This window comes from Bos javanicus, chromosome 25 (genome assembly GCF_032452875.1).
Source record: "Bos javanicus breed banteng chromosome 25, ARS-OSU_banteng_1.0, whole genome shotgun sequence".
NCBI classification, from domain to species: Eukaryota; Metazoa; Chordata; class Mammalia; order Artiodactyla; family Bovidae; genus Bos; species Bos javanicus.
This window is the reverse complement of record NC_083892.1, coordinates 16,780,910-16,798,048: the sequence shown is the minus strand read 5'-3', so window position 1 is coordinate 16,798,048 and position 17,139 is coordinate 16,780,910. Positions and strand designations below refer to the sequence as shown.

Below are 17,139 nucleotides of genomic sequence, written 5' to 3'. Positions count from 1 at the left end.
TGATGGTGAACATCTTCAGTGGAAGTGTGTGACCTTCATAAAGATACTGTTCTAGTGTGCAGAGGTCAAGGTCAATCTTTGGACCGCCTGCATCAGCGTACCCTAAGAGGCTTGTGAGGAAATGCACATTCCCCAGACTCCACTGCACCAGAATTTCGGGTGAGGAGTCTAAGAATGGGGAAATTAACAAGAAAGCCACTCCCCTACTCTTCCGTGCAGTCAGGTTTGAGAACAAATGTCCTAGCGTGTGATCCGGCTCCCTCTCTTCCCTTTCTTGGCCATGAACAGAAAAGGACAACGATGGTTCAGGGTAGACGAAACATCTAGTACAGCGACTAGTAATAATAGAGTGACTTGTTTGTGTGGTGTGTATATATTTTGAAAGTAAAAAGTAGCAACAGCATTTCTTGAGACCTTCCTTGGTGGCAGGCACTGTACTAAGGAATGAATAGAAGGTGGCCTGTAGAATCCTCGTCTCCAGGAAACAGTGACTCTTAGCATCCCATTCACAGAGGAGGGAGTGGAGGTGCTCAGAAGGTGTGAAATCACACAGCTGCTAAGTGGCAAGTGGTATGACTTAGACCCAGGTCCACCTGCCCCCAGAAGTGAGGACTTTAACCTCCAAGTTATCCCTTCCTCCTCCCTAACACACTCTTCCCTTCCAACTGTAAAACAGGAAGAGGCACCATGGTTGCAGATGCAAGGAGATCCAACCAGTCCATTCTGAAGGAGATCAGCCCTGGGATTTCTTTGGAAGGAATGATGCTAAAGCTGAAACTCCAGTACTTTGGCCACCTCATGCGAAGAGTTGACTCATTGGAAAAGACTCTGATGCTGGGAGAGATTGGGGGCAGGAGGAGAAGGGGACGACAGAGGATGAGATGGCTGGATGGCATCACTGACTCGATGGACGTGAGTCTCAGTGAACTCCGGGAGTTGGTGATGGACAGGGAGGCCTGGCGTGCTGCGATTCATGGGGTCGCAAAGAGTCGGACACGACTGAGCGACCGATCTGATGTGATCTGATGGGGGAAAGAAGCCACTAGTTTTGAATTATGTGCTAGTGTTTCGTATGCATTTTTCTCATTGGCCTCATCTCATATCTTCCCTGGGAGAGAAGCATTACACCCATTCTGCAGGAGAGGAAAACTAAGGTTCCCCAGGGATTAAATGGCTTGCCTGAGGCCACACAGTTATTTTGTGGGTGAGGTTAGACTCAAAGCTTTCAGACTATACTGTCCCTGATGAGGATAGGGATGAAAGAGGTCTGACTCCTACACAGGGTTCCTCAGAGGGTTACTCCGGGATGTCAGCCCTGGGGCCGCCCTTCCTATTTCCAGACCAGCTGTTTAATTAGCCCAGAGACTTCTTATTTCCACGGTGTTCAGAAACACTGCCCAGGGTTGGCGCTAAATGGCATGTTCTGGAAGCTGTATAATTAAAACTGACTTGGGAGATGATGCTGTCAGCCCGTAGGGCAGAAATAGAAAGTCACCTAACCAGGATGTGTGTTGCCCATATGGATGCCACTGACTGCTTTTGTTCTGGTGCTTTTGATTATAATAGGTATCCTGAGGTCTGTGGTTTGCAGTGCCACCTCTCACTACCTTCTTAGGGATCATAAAGAAAAAATCATTATTATGTGCCTGCCTCTGCCATCCAGAGCTGGGTCTCTGAGGGAAGAAGGTGAGCGGCCAGGTTCCTTTTAGACCCTGTAGTTAGAGATGAGCCCAGGAGTGCCACCAGGAGGTGACTGAAGCCTCGTCTCCTGATCTTCGACTCTGTCCTTCTGTGTTAGGAGGGGCTGAACATGAACCATTGGCATCTCGTGCCCATTGGCATCTCCATCTGATATTCCACTGCATATCATTATGGGTGTTTTTTGTTGTTGTTTTGTCTCCCAGAATCTTTCTTAGAGAACTGCTTCTCCTCCTCTCTGGGTCCTTGTGAGGTCATGCTGGCTCATGATACCCACACATATCCGGTCACCTGGTCCAGGCTGACTCAGACACAGTGCTGGATCCTCCAGACACGGTGCTTGGTCCGGAGGTAAGCACGTGACCTAAGCAGGACCAATTAGAGTTTTTCCCTAAGATTGCGTACAAAGTCTCTCTTCCCTTTGGAGCATAAACTGTCAAAATATAAGCTCAAAGCATGAGTAGCCATTTTTCTGCCATGTGAATCAAACCTACTTCAGGGGGCAAAAAATCCAGAGTTCCGAGAGAAGCTGTGAAGAGGTGAGATATGGAGAGAAAGTGATTTCATTGCAGCCCTAAATCCAGCCGTGACTGGGATTTGCCCTTGGCCTTCCAAGTTAATGAGCCCGTAAGTTCTTTTTAGCTCAAGTTGAATTGAACTGGGTTTCTTTCAGGAACCCTAGACAATACATATCTGAGGTTCAACATATTCAGACACAAAACCTGAATTCCTCTCCTGGCAAACCTGCCCTCCTCCAGCCTCTCCTGCCTTCCACACCCTTATCATTGTCTATTCACTTTCAGGCATTGATACATTGCCATGACCTTGGTTTAGACTCACACTGCTTCTTACCTGGTTTGCTGCATCAGTCTCTCTGCCTTCAGGCACACACACACACACACACTCATGCCAAAATCTTTCTCAACCTCACCATACTGATCTTCTACTGGGTAACTGACAAGGCTACCAGACATCTGGCCCCTCCTACTTGTTAAATCTCATCTGGCACCTCCCTCCCCTCACTTTAGCTAAAAAGCTCCTTGGAGTTGCCCTCTGACCTCTAAGCAACCTCCAGGGCTTCTTAATCCTTTCTCTGCCATGGACATCCTGCCAGTCTTTTGAAGTCTATAGACGCCACCTTGGAATAATGTCTTTTCAACATAGAGGAGGGTATATAGGATTACAGTGAAATTATACTGATATATATTTATCAAAATATTAAAACCAAATTTAAATTTAAATATGGTAATATATGTGCTTCTTCAGGCTTCCCTGGTAGCTCAGCTGGTAAAGAAGCCACCTGCAATGCAGGAGACCCTGGTTCGATCACCTGGAAAAGGGACAGGCTACAGTATTCTTGGGCTTCCCTGGTGGCTCAGATGGTAAAGAGTCTGCGGAGTGTAGGAGACCTGGGTTCGATCCCTGGGTTAGGAAGATCCCCTGGAGAAGGAAATGGCAACCCACTTGAGTATTCTTGCCTGGAAAATCCCATGGAGGGAGGAATCTCGCAGGCTACAGTCCATGGGGTTGCAAAGAATCAGACATGACTGAGCAACTTCACTTCACTTCACCCACTCCAGTATTCTTGGGCTTTCCTGGTGGCTCTGATGGTAAAGAATCTGCCTGCATTGCAGGAGACCTGGGTTCGATCCCGGGTTGGGAAGATTCCCTGGAGGAGGGCATGGCAAACCACTCCAGTTTTCTTGCCTGGAGAATCCCCATGGACAGAGGTGCCTGGTGGGCTACAGTCCATGGGGTCCCAGAGTCAGACACAACTGAGCAATGAAGCACAGCACATGTGCTTCTTCATTAATGCATTAAACAGAAAGATCTAGCGTGGAGGCCCAATAATGGGTGTAATTTTCAAACAGTAAAGAGTGTCAATGAAATGTCAAGTTATTTGCAACAACTGTAATGTGACAGGAATATACATGATTTCTGTTGGTGATAAAGTCCCAGGCAGGGTTTCCCTGGTAGCTTAGCTGGTAAAGAATCCACCTGCAATTCAGGAAACCCCAGTTTGATTCCTGGGTTGTAAAGATCCACTGGAGAAGGGATAGGCTACCCACTCCAGTATTCTTGGGCTTCCCTTATGCTCAGCTGGTAAAGAATCCACCTGCAATGTGGGAGACCTGGGTTTGATCCCTGGGTTGGGAAGATCCCCTGGAGAAGGGAAAGGCTACCCACTCCAGTATTCTGGCCTGGAGAATTCCATGGACAGAGGAGCCTGGCGGGCTACAGTTCATGGGGTCGCAAAGACTCGGACATGATTGAGCGACTAACACTTCACACTTAAGGTCACACCTCAAGAAGCATTCTCTGACTCTCACCACACTAGTTGGGGCCACAAATACTCAGTACCCTGATAGCCCCCTGGACCTCCCTTCATCACACCACAGGTCACATGCAATTCCACACATTTGTCCTGGTCTGGGGCTTCTTTACTGAGATCCGTGAAGGTGCCAGCTGCCTTGTCCAAACAGGCTCAGCCTTGGTCTGAGTCCAGGCTACACCTCAAAGCTGGACTGTGGGTCCTCTCTAGGGCAGGGAGAGGCTAGCAGAGCTGGGGACCCTGAAGTGACTTCTGACAGTCCCCTGCTGAACGACGCAGGACCCATTTCTTTGTTCCTTCTTTCACTGGAAGCAGGATGGTGCAGCCCTAAAGAGTTGGGCCTTTCCAGTCAACCAGATCTGCACTTTTCTCCTGTCTCTGTCACTTTCTCCCTGTTTACTTTGGATGACTCCCTTCTCCTCCAGGAACTTCAACTTCTTCACTTGTAAAATGGGTGATGACAGTGCCCACTTTGCAGGGCTCTGGTGAGGATTATACAAGAACATATGTGAAGGCACATATGTCGGAGGCACCCACATTAGCTAATAATACCATCGATGTATTTATTCAACAAGCATTTATTACGTATCCATTGCCTGCCAGGTGCTTGACATACATCAAAGTGTTTTATTGATGTAATTCCAGGGGTATGTTCTCTTATCCCCATTTCAAGTAATCTTCTTCATTGGCAGAGGGGTGTTTGATATTCTGAGACAGCTTTAAATTTTTACAGATTAAAGTACGAAACTAACCCTAAGGATTTCACCCCCCTCTCCCCAATATCCGGCAAAGGCTAGGTTTAGGGAGTCTAGGCTTGAATTCCAGCTCCTTGATTTGAATTCTAGCTCCTTGATGCTGTATGTACAGCTCCTGGGCAACTTCACTGCTTTGTGACTCCTTTTTTTTTTTTCTTCTCATCTAAAAGAGTGGAACAGTAACAGTACCCACCTCAAGCCTATCAGAGAATTAAAAGATTGAATTTATTGTGAAAGGTTTTAAAAGGTTAAAAGGTTTGAGACTGGCACAGTCTCAAAACGCTTAGCCATTCCTCACAGGAACACCTGGGGAACTCCTCCACTTCCCTTAAGTACCCCGGGGGAGCACCCATGCCAGGAGGAACCCCTCCTCTGTGAAGCCCTCTCCCCACCAAGCATCACTTCCCATCACTGCAAAAGAAACATCGTGGATATGCACCAAGTTTTAGGAGTGCAGACCACGTGGGTTCAAATGCCAGTGCCGTCAGCTGCCACCTGTCCTGCTTTGGTAGTGACTTTCCCTCTGTGCTTCTCAATTTCCCCATCTGTAAACTGGGGAGAGCTGCAGTGCCCCCCTCAGAAAGGTAAGAGGAGTCAAGCACCCTGCTGGGCTTCCTAGGTGGGTTCAGTGGTAAAGAATCCACCTGCCAGTGCAGGAGACACAAGAGACCTGGTTCAACCCCTGGGTCAGGAAGATCCCTTGGAGGAGGGAATGGCAGCCCACTCCAGTATTCTTGCCTGGAAAATCCCATGGACAGAGGACTTGACTGAGCATCCACACACATCAGCACTCTGCCAGACATACAGGAATGAGCAAGGCAGGGGAGGACAAGACGAAATGCTTGAGCGAGATGCCTGCGAAATTATAAGCACTCGACATATGTTACATGCCATGTGCTACAAATGAAATATTATCATACTTAGAAATGTATATGTATGCTAGATATTTACACGAAATATTTACACATATGTTATTACACCTTTTGTTCATAACTTCCGCGTTCATTTCCTCATTTACTCCCACAAAAACAGTCCTGGAAGATAGGCAGGGCGGAAATTTTATGCTGTTTTTATTGATGAAAAGATAGAGTCGCTGGAAGGTTAAATGGTTGGTAAACTGGCAACTGAAGATGTCTGGACATTTTAAAAAGAGAACTTGCAGAGGGCAGTGTTCCACCTCAGATACCGCAGTGGAGAGTCAGCCCCAGCTCTGTGGCTTTGGGGTGGGAGGACCGGTTTGGGGGAAGCCTCCAGGCCCAGGGCGCCCCAGCCACGTGGGCAGGCAGGCTGGCGGGTGGACACGCCCGGGGGCGCACGCTCGCTGGCGCGGAGCTTCCAGCGGGCAGAGACGCGCAGGACGCTGGGCGCGACGCTGGGTGGCGCTGCTGGGCCGCCCGGCGCCAGACCTGTTGCGCCCAGGGCGCAAGTCGAGCAGGTTTAGGGTAAAGGGACGCTCGGGTCTCTCCGCGCGCACCTGCCGCCCTCGCCAGTGCATCTCCCTCGGGGCGCCCAAGGCCCCATCTTAACTTGAGGCTTCCATTCGCTTAGCCTCTGCATTCCTCACCGCAACAGTTCTAGGCGCGTCGGGTGGGGCGGGAATAAAGTTTTTCCAACCCGGTCTAGGAAAGGGCTGGATGGGGAGGACCCTCCCGGCTCCAGACTCTGCGGCGGGCTGGACCGTGCCCTTTCAGCTTCACGGCCGCCCCGGGGGCCCTGCTCTCGGTAGGTGCCAAGCCCCGGTGCCGACCGGATGGGCTGACCCGCGCACCGCCCCCTCCCACCTCCTTGCCCGTCCCGGTCCCCTCCCCCGCCTCTGGCGCGCCCGGGCCCCAGCGTCTCCGGCCCCGCCTGCGCTGGGGTCGCTGCAGTCCCCGCGGCTGCCCCGGGCTCCCTCCCCAGGCGCCCCGGCCTTAATCCCGCCTGGGGAGCGCCTCGGGGGGAGCGCGGGACGGCGAGGGAGGCCGAGGCGGGGGCCCTGGGCGCCGAAGCTCTCCCAACCTGGGAGGCGGCCCCGACTCCCGGAGCCGGAACGCAGGGGAAGGCAAGGACGGGGCGGCCGGCGGAGGGGCGGGCGCCGCTCATCAGCCACGCCAGTCACGTCTGGGGCCACCCGGCTGCCTTTTTCTTCCTTTCCCCCTTTGCTTTCTCCCCTCTCTCCGGTTGGCGAGGGCAAAGTGGCCGTGGCGGCGCCATGCCCGGGCCGGAGTGAGTGCGCGCGGGCGAAAATGGCGTACATCCAGGTAGGGCTGAGGCCGGGGGGCCAGGTCCGCGGTGTGGGGTGGGGGGGTGCCGCGCCCCCTCTGACTGTGAGCGCGCGGAAGGGAGGGCACACGGCTGGGCTGCCACAAACTTGCCTCGAGAAAAGGGGTGCCTGAGCGCAAGGCAACCTGTGCAGCAGCGGGGGTGCGCCCCAGGAGAAGAGGCTGGGGACCCCCCACATCCCGGGATGAAGGGCCCCAAGTGGACTCTGCACGCGCGCCCTCACCTCCTGGGGAAGGATTGGGGGTGGGGCGGACTTTTCTTCCCCCCCTTCCCCCACCCCGTCCCTCGGGCACCCCACCCCAGGGGAGGGGCCGCGGGGAGGGCGGCCCGGGGCGCGCCAGCCGCCCGGCCCGCCAGCTGTCGTTGCCTTGGTGACGGCTCTGGCTAATTGGTCGGCGGAGCGAGCCGGAGGCAGCTGTTCCGGCCGGGAGGGACAAGGACATCGTCTCTCCCGGGCACTGGGTGCTGAGGGGTGGGGGACACCCCGGAGGCGCACTGGTGGTGTTGGGGGGCAGCCGATTACTTTGGGCCATTGCCTTGGGAGTTGTGGACCCCCCTTCCCTTCATCTTGGGGACACCCCGCAAGAATCCTTAGGCTGAAATAATTTCCAGGCTCCTTTTCTTGAGGAGGGCATGCTTGACTAAGAGACCTGTCTCCTCAGTACGAGGGGGGAAGCGGCGACGGGTCAGCGCCAAGGTCATGCGGTCAGACCCGCTGAGCTGCTTGTTCTGGCACTGGGTCCTTTGCCCCTGGCAGTGATACCGACGGGCTCCTACATTCTGCCTGCCCAGAGGCAGACGGGTGCCTCTGGGCTCGCTTCTGCCCTCGCCCACCACTGGAGGGGCTCCTGATACCTCCTCCCACTTTGGCTCACACACGCACCTCCTCCTGTCCTTAGTCTTTTCCACCTGCCGGGGAACTCTGCCCTGCCATCCGCTCATAGCCGCCCCATCCCTCTCCTGCCTTAGATTCGCTCCATTGACTTCCCTTTCATGGAATCCTTAGGTCATCTTTTCAAGTTCAATGAAGGTCACATTTACTGTTCACCTACTGTGGGGATGTTGTTGGGGGGAGTGGCCACTGAACACGTTCAGCAAACACTTGGGTGACATGTAATATGTGTGGGCACCGGGAACACAGCTGAGGAAGCGGCGTGGTCCCTGCCCATCAAGGACCACGCACTGAGACCTGAACCACGTTAGAACGGGCTTCTACGGCTCTTAATGACTGTCTTCTGCACCGAGTAATGAAGTGACTTGCCCAAGGCCACTCAGGGGCTTAGCGGTTGTGGTGAGGCCTAGGAAGTGGGTGGGATGGGGATTGGTGAGGGATTTGTTAAGCATCTGGTATGAGGATGGCCCGGTGATGTTGACTTTTCTTATAGAACAAGGTGTTTAACTTTTTCTGTAAAGGCCTACATAGTAAATATTTGTTTTTCTTCGAGGGCTGAGCGGTCTGTGTCACAACACTTCACCTCTTTATTATGGCACTACACAGAGACACTAGTAAATGAATGAGCATGGCTATGTTTAAATAAAACTTTATTTGTGGACACTGAAACTGAATTTCATATACTTTGTACGAGTCAAGAAGTATTCATCTTTAAAGCTTTTTCAACCAATTAAAAATATACAAACCCTTCTTAGCTGGAGGGTCATAGAAAAACAGGCCGCAGGCTGAATTTGGTCTTTGAGTCATAGCTTGCACCCCCTGTTCTAGAATATCCGGACGTTCCTTCCTCCTTTTTTTTTCTGGCTCGAATCAGTTCTCCTCCATTGGGTCAAACACCTGAGCCTGAGGCCCAAAGACTCAGCACGCTTGGGAGCCTCAGTGCATCTCCCTTTCCTCTTCCTCTTCCTTGGTTTCTCTGCCCCCTAACACTCACCTTGCACCTAGGCAGGACCCCTGAGGTAGCTTTGCCTTTGCTCATCATGCTTTTAGAAATGGTTCTCTTTTGATCACTGTATACCCAGGAAATGCCTTCCTGTGAGCCTGGATCGTTGTGAAAAAGCATCCCTTTAACCCTGCACTTTACCGTGAGCATGTTAAAGTACTTTCTCATGTAAGCCCCATGAGGGCATAGCTGCTTGCTGCTTTCTTCGCCTCACCATTCTGTCGGCCAGGACAGTCCCCAGTGCCTGGCAGGATCCAATTGGACTTGACAAACTGTCTGGTTCTCATAAGCCACAGAAAGCATGCAGGTACTAGGCAGCACAGAGCCTTTTCATAGTGTCCTAGCTTAGCCCTTCCATTAAAGGAAAGAGGTAGCTGAGGCTCAGACTCCCAACTTGCCTGAGTCACATGACTGACCACTGATGAGGCCAGGACGAGTGCCTCTTTTCCCAGTTTTGTATCTCCCCCTGCCCCTTGTGATTGGTGTCCAAGACTTCTTCCCCCCAAACTGTAGTAAATCCCTTGTCACTTCAAGGATTTTGAGTTTTTCACGAGCTATGTACCACCTGTGATGTTATTTACTTAATTTCTTTTCTATAAATGGACTTGTGCTTTATTTTAACTTTAATATGAAAAGGAAACGTCATGTCACTACCATAATAGAAAACCAGGGTCACCTGATAGAAACTGAAGGCAATAGGAAAAATACAATGAGAATAATGCCACATTCTTGAATTCTAACTAGCTAGTCTGTCTGCAAGGCTCTGAGCTGGGGTCTGCTGTCTGTTTAAAAAGGAAGGCAGGGGTGGGATTTGCAACTGTTAGAAAGATGTTACATATAGTGGTACCAAATTAAGACCTTCTTCACCTCACAAAAGAATTGAGAACGATGATTAGCTTTTTCCTTGACTCAAAGTTCTGAGTTCCATGGGAGACTCCTCATAACCTATCTGGTTTACTTGGCTTTTTGGAAAACTGTGAAGACCCTTCCCAGACAGGGGGTGGGGTGAGCCTGTGCTTTGGGAACCGATGAGAAGAGGCTGGGGTGGGGGTGGGACTGAAGATGGAAGGGAGCCCCTCCCTTCTTCCCCGGGGACCAGACTATGGCTTTCTTTTCCGCTCCCTCTATTTGTGGGTGGTCATATGAAGCTCCCCACCATTGGAGCAGAATTGGAAGGTAGGGCCTCTGGGAGGGTGGGGGAGCCAAGTGACATCCATGCTGTGCCTGCCTGCAAGTTAGCTAATCATGTCCTTCTGGGTTGGCTTCATGGCTATTTCTGTATAGGAAGGTTTGCTCCTCTCCTGAAGTGTGGCTGCATTGGATAGCATGACTATCTATCCACCCGCTCTGATTCATAACAGCATACGGTGCAAATCAAATCGAAATGCTAAAGTTTCCCATTTATTCGGTGTTGGTTAGCCAGGAGGCTACCAGCAGCCCTGAAGGTAGCAGCACTTTGTTAGGAGGTCAGCTCCCTTCCCAGGATGGTAAGTGGAAAGAAGCAGGGTTTTTTGTTTTGTTTTGTTTTTTTCTTTTTTTGAGTTGCAGGAATATTGCTAAACTGGTCTTGTCTCTCTCTCTGTGTCATCCCTCGCCCCCTGTGCCCCTTGGCTTCACGTGGATCTCTAAAAGGGCAGTTGGAACCTTTAAACGAGGTGAGTGAATTCAGTGATTTGTTTCGTCTGGCTTGTAATCAAGAAATGCTTGCTTTTCATTTTGGAGCCTTTTGTGGGGCTGTGGGGATGCTGAATATTAAACAACAACCGGATGTTGATAACAGCTCGGTTTCCATGCCATTCTAGGGAAGGGAGATCCCGGTGAAAAGATACTAGTTAATGAGACTAGGTTTCCCTTCCCACCCTCTACTTATTCCATTTGATTATCTCTGTTTACTTTAATGTCATGAAATTACTTAAAAAAAAAACTTGTGCTTTGCTTTCAAGAAGACAAAGTAATAATCGTTGTGTTTTGCGAACATATTGCATAGCCCTCACGATGTTGAATAAACCACCCACATGTCAAGAAAGACGTTCATATACAAAGGAAAATACCTGCAAACGTTTTGCTTGCTATTAATGGCTCGAGCTGGTTGGTGTTTGCCATCTTCGTACCTGCAGTTGGTAAATAGAAATGGAAAACAGTTTGTTCTAAGAGATCAGCCGTGGAGACAGACCTCCTGAATGTCGTTATTTCTCATCAGGGATCGGCTGCTTGTAATTGTAGGTGTTTTTCCTCTTCTTCCTCCTCTTCCCATCTCTCCTCTGCCCACCTCCTGCCATGGGCTCAGGGTTTCCTTTCTAGAATCTCCGACCTGCTGCTCTGCAGATGGACTTGCCGCCACTGCTGTCAGAAGTGCTATGAGTCCAGCTGCTGCCAGTCGAGTGAGGATGAAGTTGAGATTCTGGGACCTTTCCCTGCCCAGACTCCTCCCTGGCTGTAAGTAAAACTGCTCCAAACTTCCTGGAAAGCCACCTTAAGACCTTTCTTTTCTCTGTTTCTGCGAGGGGTCTGGGACAACTAGGGGTATGGAGGGGGGAAAGGCTGCGTTTCCATTGACCTCTTAGTCGCTGATGGTTGTGCTGTGTGCCTCATTGCGTTTGGCAAGCTGGTGAGACCAGCTCGGGGTGGGGCTTTGGTTCAGCTGGTTTTCACAACCGGTCTTCTGAGATACGAACCGTGTAATGCTAAGCATGTGGGCGCTTTTAATCATGTTGAGTGTCGTTCCAAGTGGAAAAAGAGATCTGTGAGCGTCTCTGTTCTTCAAGGGATGTCCAGATCCTAAAGGTTTTTCCATCCAAGTCAGTTTGATGAACCATCCTAGCACCCGGCTAATGCTAAACACTCAGTGTTTGGTGTGGATGACATGAACAAACAGGTGCCTCTTTGCTGATCTGAGCAAGAACTTCAGAAACAGGGAAGCAGAACACACCTCCAGGCTCCATCGTGTCCTCCAACGCTGTTTATGCTCTCTCTGGCATCTTTCGTTTTATTTCCAATTCGTTCTCCTCCCGCGCCTGCATACAACATCTCCATCTGCCAGTCGCTCAGATATTTTGGGAATGCAGTTTTGAAGCTTTTCAGCCACGTGTCTGGGCCACCTCTCTGTGGCTGGGAGAGGAGCGTGGCCAGAGTCTGGGTTGAATCTAGAGGGCCAGGGCTTGGGAATCGTCCAGTGCAGCTTCCCATGATGTAGAGAAGGACGCCCAGGGAGGCAGGAAGATGGTATGAGGGCCCACAGCTGGAGCCTCAGTGGGAATGCTGTGCTGTCTCAGGTAAATCCTTGGGCTAAGATTCCAGAAGCCTCTGGCACCCCATCTTTTCCTTGGGGGTCGTGCCTCAATCCTCTGATTTTTTTTTTTTTTTGAGAAGCAAGTATCAAATATTTTCATAGCAGAATGGCTCTGGGTTACAATCTGTGAGTTCAAATCCTACTTCTCCTAATTTTTTCCAGTTCTGTGACCTCAGGCAAGTTGCTTGATCTCTCTGTGCCTTGATTTCCCATCTGTCAAATGGGGATGATAAAAAAAGTAGTATTTATCTTATAGAGTTGTTGTGATGATTGCATAAATTTGTTTATGGAAAAATACCTTGTTGGCAATCATAAACATAAGTGATTCTTTTTACCCTATTTTGGTCTGGGTTTCCTCATCTGTAAAGTAGGGGAAGTAATAGAACTTATTTTATAGGGTTGCTATTAATAATAGTGACATATGCATGTAACATGCTTAGCACAGTAGTAAGTATTCATCTCTATCATTATTAAGTTATTGAGAGATTCTTTAAATTGATGTAACGACTATGTGAAAGAACCTTCCCTGACTCACAGGTTGTAGACTGAATCCTGCAGTTGTGCACAGAGTTGAGATGTTTGGTGAAACCAGCTCATTAATCAAGGGATTGTTCCCATTTTCTAGTGATGGAGGTTGGCTCAGCCCATCTGGTGTCTTTAAAGCCATGCTCAAAAGAATTCCAGCTCTGTGACGGCACGGCAATTATCTGTCTTTTTTTCATTCCAAAAAATAGTTATTGACCAGCTGATTAACCTGAAGGCAGAAACTGAGTCCTGAAAGTGTCAATTATGCTGTTGAAAAGTTAAGCTCAGTTTTTTTGGTAGTTAGTTCTTGAGGTTGTCCTATGTACCAGGCACCACGGGAGGCACAAGACTAGATGGAGTCCTGTTCCCATGCTCAGGGGATTTAATATCTGGTATAGAAGATAAGGGCTTCCCTGGTAGTTCAGCTGGTAAAGAATCCACCTGCAATGGAGGAGACCCCAGTTTGATTCCTGGGTCGGGAAGATCCGCTGGAGAAGGGATAGGTTACCCACTCCAGTATTCTTCAACTTCCCTTGTGGCTCAGCTGGTAAAGAATACACCTGCAATTTGGAAGACCTGGGTTCGATCCCTGGGTTGGGAAGATCCCCTGGAGAAGGGAACAGCTACCCACTCCAGTATGCTGGCCTGGGGAATTCCACGGACTGTACAGTCCATGGGATTGCAAAGAGTCGGACACAACAGAGTGACTTTCACTTTCTTTCACTTTACTATAGGAGATAAAGCAGGTAAATAAATTAGTTGTGTATTCACATCCTGCACACACATATGACAGTTCTGCATAGAATTTTGTTATGGAAAAGTTCTGGGAAAATGGCTTCAGGCATAACTGGATCCAGGGGCTCAGATGATGTCATGGATGTGCGTGTATGTGCTCTCTCTGTCTTTCTTTCTGTTTCTTCTGTATTGCCCTCATTCTTAAGCCTTCTTTTTTCTTTGCATTATGTTTGACATATGCATGTCATGTTTGACATATGTTTGACATATGCAGCAAAATATCAGGAAAGGCTCTCATTGCTCTGGTTTGGGTCACATGCCAATCACTTGATCCAGTCACTTTTGCTTGGAGGAAAAAGCTCTGGGATAATGTCTGGGTTTCCTGACCTGAAACCAAGGAGAGGGTTATTCTACCTGAAACACATGAACTAAGCTAGTCGAACAGGAGTTGGCAGACTTTTCCTATAAAGGGCCAGAGGGTAAATATTTTAGCCTCATGGACTAGTTTTTATTGCAGCCACTCACTTCCATCCTTGTAGTGCGAAAGCAACCACAGGCAATTCACTAGTGAATGGGCGTGGCTATGCTCCAATAACACTTCTACAAAATCAGGCAGGGGGCCCCAAGTTTGCTGGCCTGGGTAATAAACAATTTGGATGCTGTGACTAGATCCAGCGTACATAAACACCATAGGTGGGACACTGCATCTCGGAACAGTTGGGGGAATCAGACAAAAGGAGCCTGCAAGTTCAGGTTCTGTGGGGTCTCAAATGCCAGATTAAGGAATTTGGATTTTCTTCTGAACCAGAGGAGACCCCTGATAGACACTGAAAATCAGTCTGTTTGCCTCAGATGGTGAGTGTTACAGATGTGTGGCTACTAAGCTGGAGGACGTTGTGTTTTGCTCAGGTCGCTGACCCTTTGTGCAAGCAGGGGGTTCTATCTGGGATAGCACCCTCAGGGAAGACACTTGTTTTGGTTATGCTACAAGCAGAGAAGCGAGCTGGAAACTTCCAGCAGCCAACTCACCACATAGTTTCAGGGGGCGCCCTTCACATGGTGGTCATGATGAGTGAGACCACCTAGACTTGTGCAGTGCACGTCTGAACAGCTGTATATGACCTGTGTGCTTCCCAAGGTGACCCAGGTCTTCCTTCAATCCTGGATAGCACCGAGGACATTTTTGATAATCAACATCATACCAAATGTTAAGAAAAATCTGTAAGGAGGAGGCAGGTTGAATCCTCCAGAAAGAGAATTTACAGCTTGTGCTTTCCCCAGATTTATTTACCAAGCGGGCAGTTGCATGTTATCAAACAGGCAGGGAGCAGAAATGTCAAAGAGTACAGGCTTTGCAGTACATTCCTACTGTGCCATTTGAGCAGGGAACCACAGAATGTGCCTCTCTGTAGGGTGGCATGTGGCAGGTGAGCTGGGTCTTTGCCTGTGTGATCAGAGGGGACACACCATTAATTGTCACGTACGCTTTTGTCGTGTGGGACCTGCAGCTTTCCTGGGCTGGACTGGGCTGATGAGAGTCAGGAAAACCAACTCACCATATGGTACCATCCGACTGGCTCCTTCTATGGCAGTGCCAGAAAGACCCCCACTGAAGAGTGAATTAGGTTATTTCTTTGTCCAAGAAGCATGTGTTGAATACCTACTATGTGCAGGGTTCTTCCAGGCCTCCTAGGGGATGCCCAGCTCGGTAGTGTGGGGCATGTAGTCCAGAGTCTGGTGCTGCTGGATTCCACTGGGGTTCTGCCATTCAGTGGTGCAGATCCATTCTCCTTCCCTCCCGCCACCTGACCAGGGCTCCGTTTCCCTGTCTGTAAAAGGGGTAGGGGTGGTTCATAACAACTAACTCCTGGATTGTTTCAAGCCTGAAATGACGGTTCAGATAGAGCATTTAGCACAGTGCCTGGCACATAGTAGGTGCTCAGTAGCTGCTGCTACCTTTGATCCTAATAAAGCAGATGCCAACATTAAGATTTGTAGCCTGTTATGGGAGGGGCGACAAGTCATGCACTCAGGTGACTGTGACACAAGATAAGTCAGATAAAAGCCACCAGAAATGTGTATTCATTCATTCACTGAAAAAATAAATCAGAGCACCCCACACGTGCCAGGTGCCGTGCTAGGAGGGCAGTGGTGAACGAAAAAGACACTGCCTCTGCCCGCATGGGCCTCTGGCTTAGTGTCAGATGCAAAGGAGAAGCAGGCAGGCCACACTGAAAAAGAGGTATGTGCTGGAGGGGACAAAAAAAAAGGTGCAGGGGTAAGGGGAGACGGGCTGGGAGGAGGCGACTGGACTGGTGGGTCCTCTCTGAGGAGGTGCTGTTGCAGCTGAGAGCTGAATGATAAGGAGGAACGAGACAGGTGATGGGGCAGGACGAGCATTCCAGGTAGAAGGGACAGAGGGCGTGGAGGTTTGGTGGTGGCAGAGCAGGCAGGGGTGGCCCAGTATACCCTGGTACTATGTCTGAGAGGAGGCAGCCAAGGCTTCAGGAAGCAATGGCATTTAAACTGTCCCTTGAAGACTGATGGGAATTCGCAGCTGGAGGCAGTGGCCACCATGAGGTGTAACAGCCGGGAAACAGGCCATGCAGGTGGAGGGCCCCAGGGGCCATCACATGTTTTTGCTGCCTTCCTGGGGAGATGCAGCTGCTTTCCTTTACGGGAGAGAAAGACTGATCTAGTGTGACCCTGTCTCCCTTCCATGCCCCCACCGGCCCCACGTTTCATATGCTATGTTCTCCTATTCTTGACCAGGAGTGGGAGGCACTGGGCATTGCCCCCGTAACATGCCTGCTTGTCCCAGCTGTGACCCTAGTTTTGGAAGAACATCAGATCCATTTCATGTCATGCACAGGATGCCTCTGACCTCCCAGAACTTGAAATTTGCATTTTTCGAGATTGGTTTCTCCGCAGGTTTAAATGTCAACTTGGGGGATGCAGTCTTGGAAGGTACTGGTCTGTGGCTGTGATGGCTGAGGGGCTTGTTATCAACAGCATCAATCTCACGGCCACTTTGCCAGCTCTCTCCCCTCCTCTTACCCCCACTCCCAGCATCCTCACTAGCTATGTGAGTATTGGGGGATCTTAAAGCCACCTCTGCTATAATATTGCTAACATCAGCTAAAATGTATTGAGCACCTACCTGCTGCTGCTGCTGCTGCTAAGTCTCTTCAGTCGTGTCCGACTCTGTGCAACCCCATGGACTGCAGCCTACCAGGCTTCTGTGTCCATGGGATTCTCCAGGCAAGAACACTGGAGTGGGTTGCCATTTCCTTCTCCAATGCATGAAAGTGGAAAGTGAAAGCGAAGTCACTCAGTCAAGCACCTACCTAGAACATACCAAACACTGTTCTAATCATTTTATATATGTTAGCTCGATCTTCAAAGTAACCATGTAAGGCAGGTACTAATATTAGTCCCATTTTACAGACAGGGAGATGGAGGGAGAGAGAGGGACTTGCCTTGAGCCAGCCCTTAAGTACTACTTTGTACCCCAACCCACAAAGAGTGTACTTTCTATTTTTCCAGCATTTCTAATCTTTATTAGGAGAACATTGAGTTGTGGTTGCTGCTATTTACTGGTGTTTCTACGCACCGAACTGTTGTTCTTAAATCATTGATTCTCAGGGC

General features: G+C 49.9%; 1 protein-coding gene across 3 annotated transcripts in view; it reads left to right on the top strand.

The window, feature by feature from the left end:
- The first annotated feature begins 6,597 nt into the window (after window positions 1–6,597).
- SYT17 (synaptotagmin 17) overlaps window positions 6,598–17,139 on the top strand; it is an 88,693-nt gene continuing 78,151 nt past the window's right edge. The window contains exons 1-3 of one of the 3 annotated variants that reach the window (XM_061401262.1): window positions 6,598–7,025; window positions 10,580–10,597; window positions 11,230–11,378. In XM_061401262.1, coding sequence (XP_061257246.1) covers window positions 7,011–7,025; window positions 10,580–10,597; window positions 11,230–11,378 — 182 coding nt within the window. In that variant the 5' untranslated portion in view covers window positions 6,598–7,010. Of the gene's footprint in view, window positions 7,026–7,460; window positions 10,430–10,574; window positions 10,598–11,229; window positions 11,379–17,139 lie in introns of those variants that run through there. The other 2 variants (XM_061401263.1, XM_061401265.1) reach the window with 2 other exon arrangements.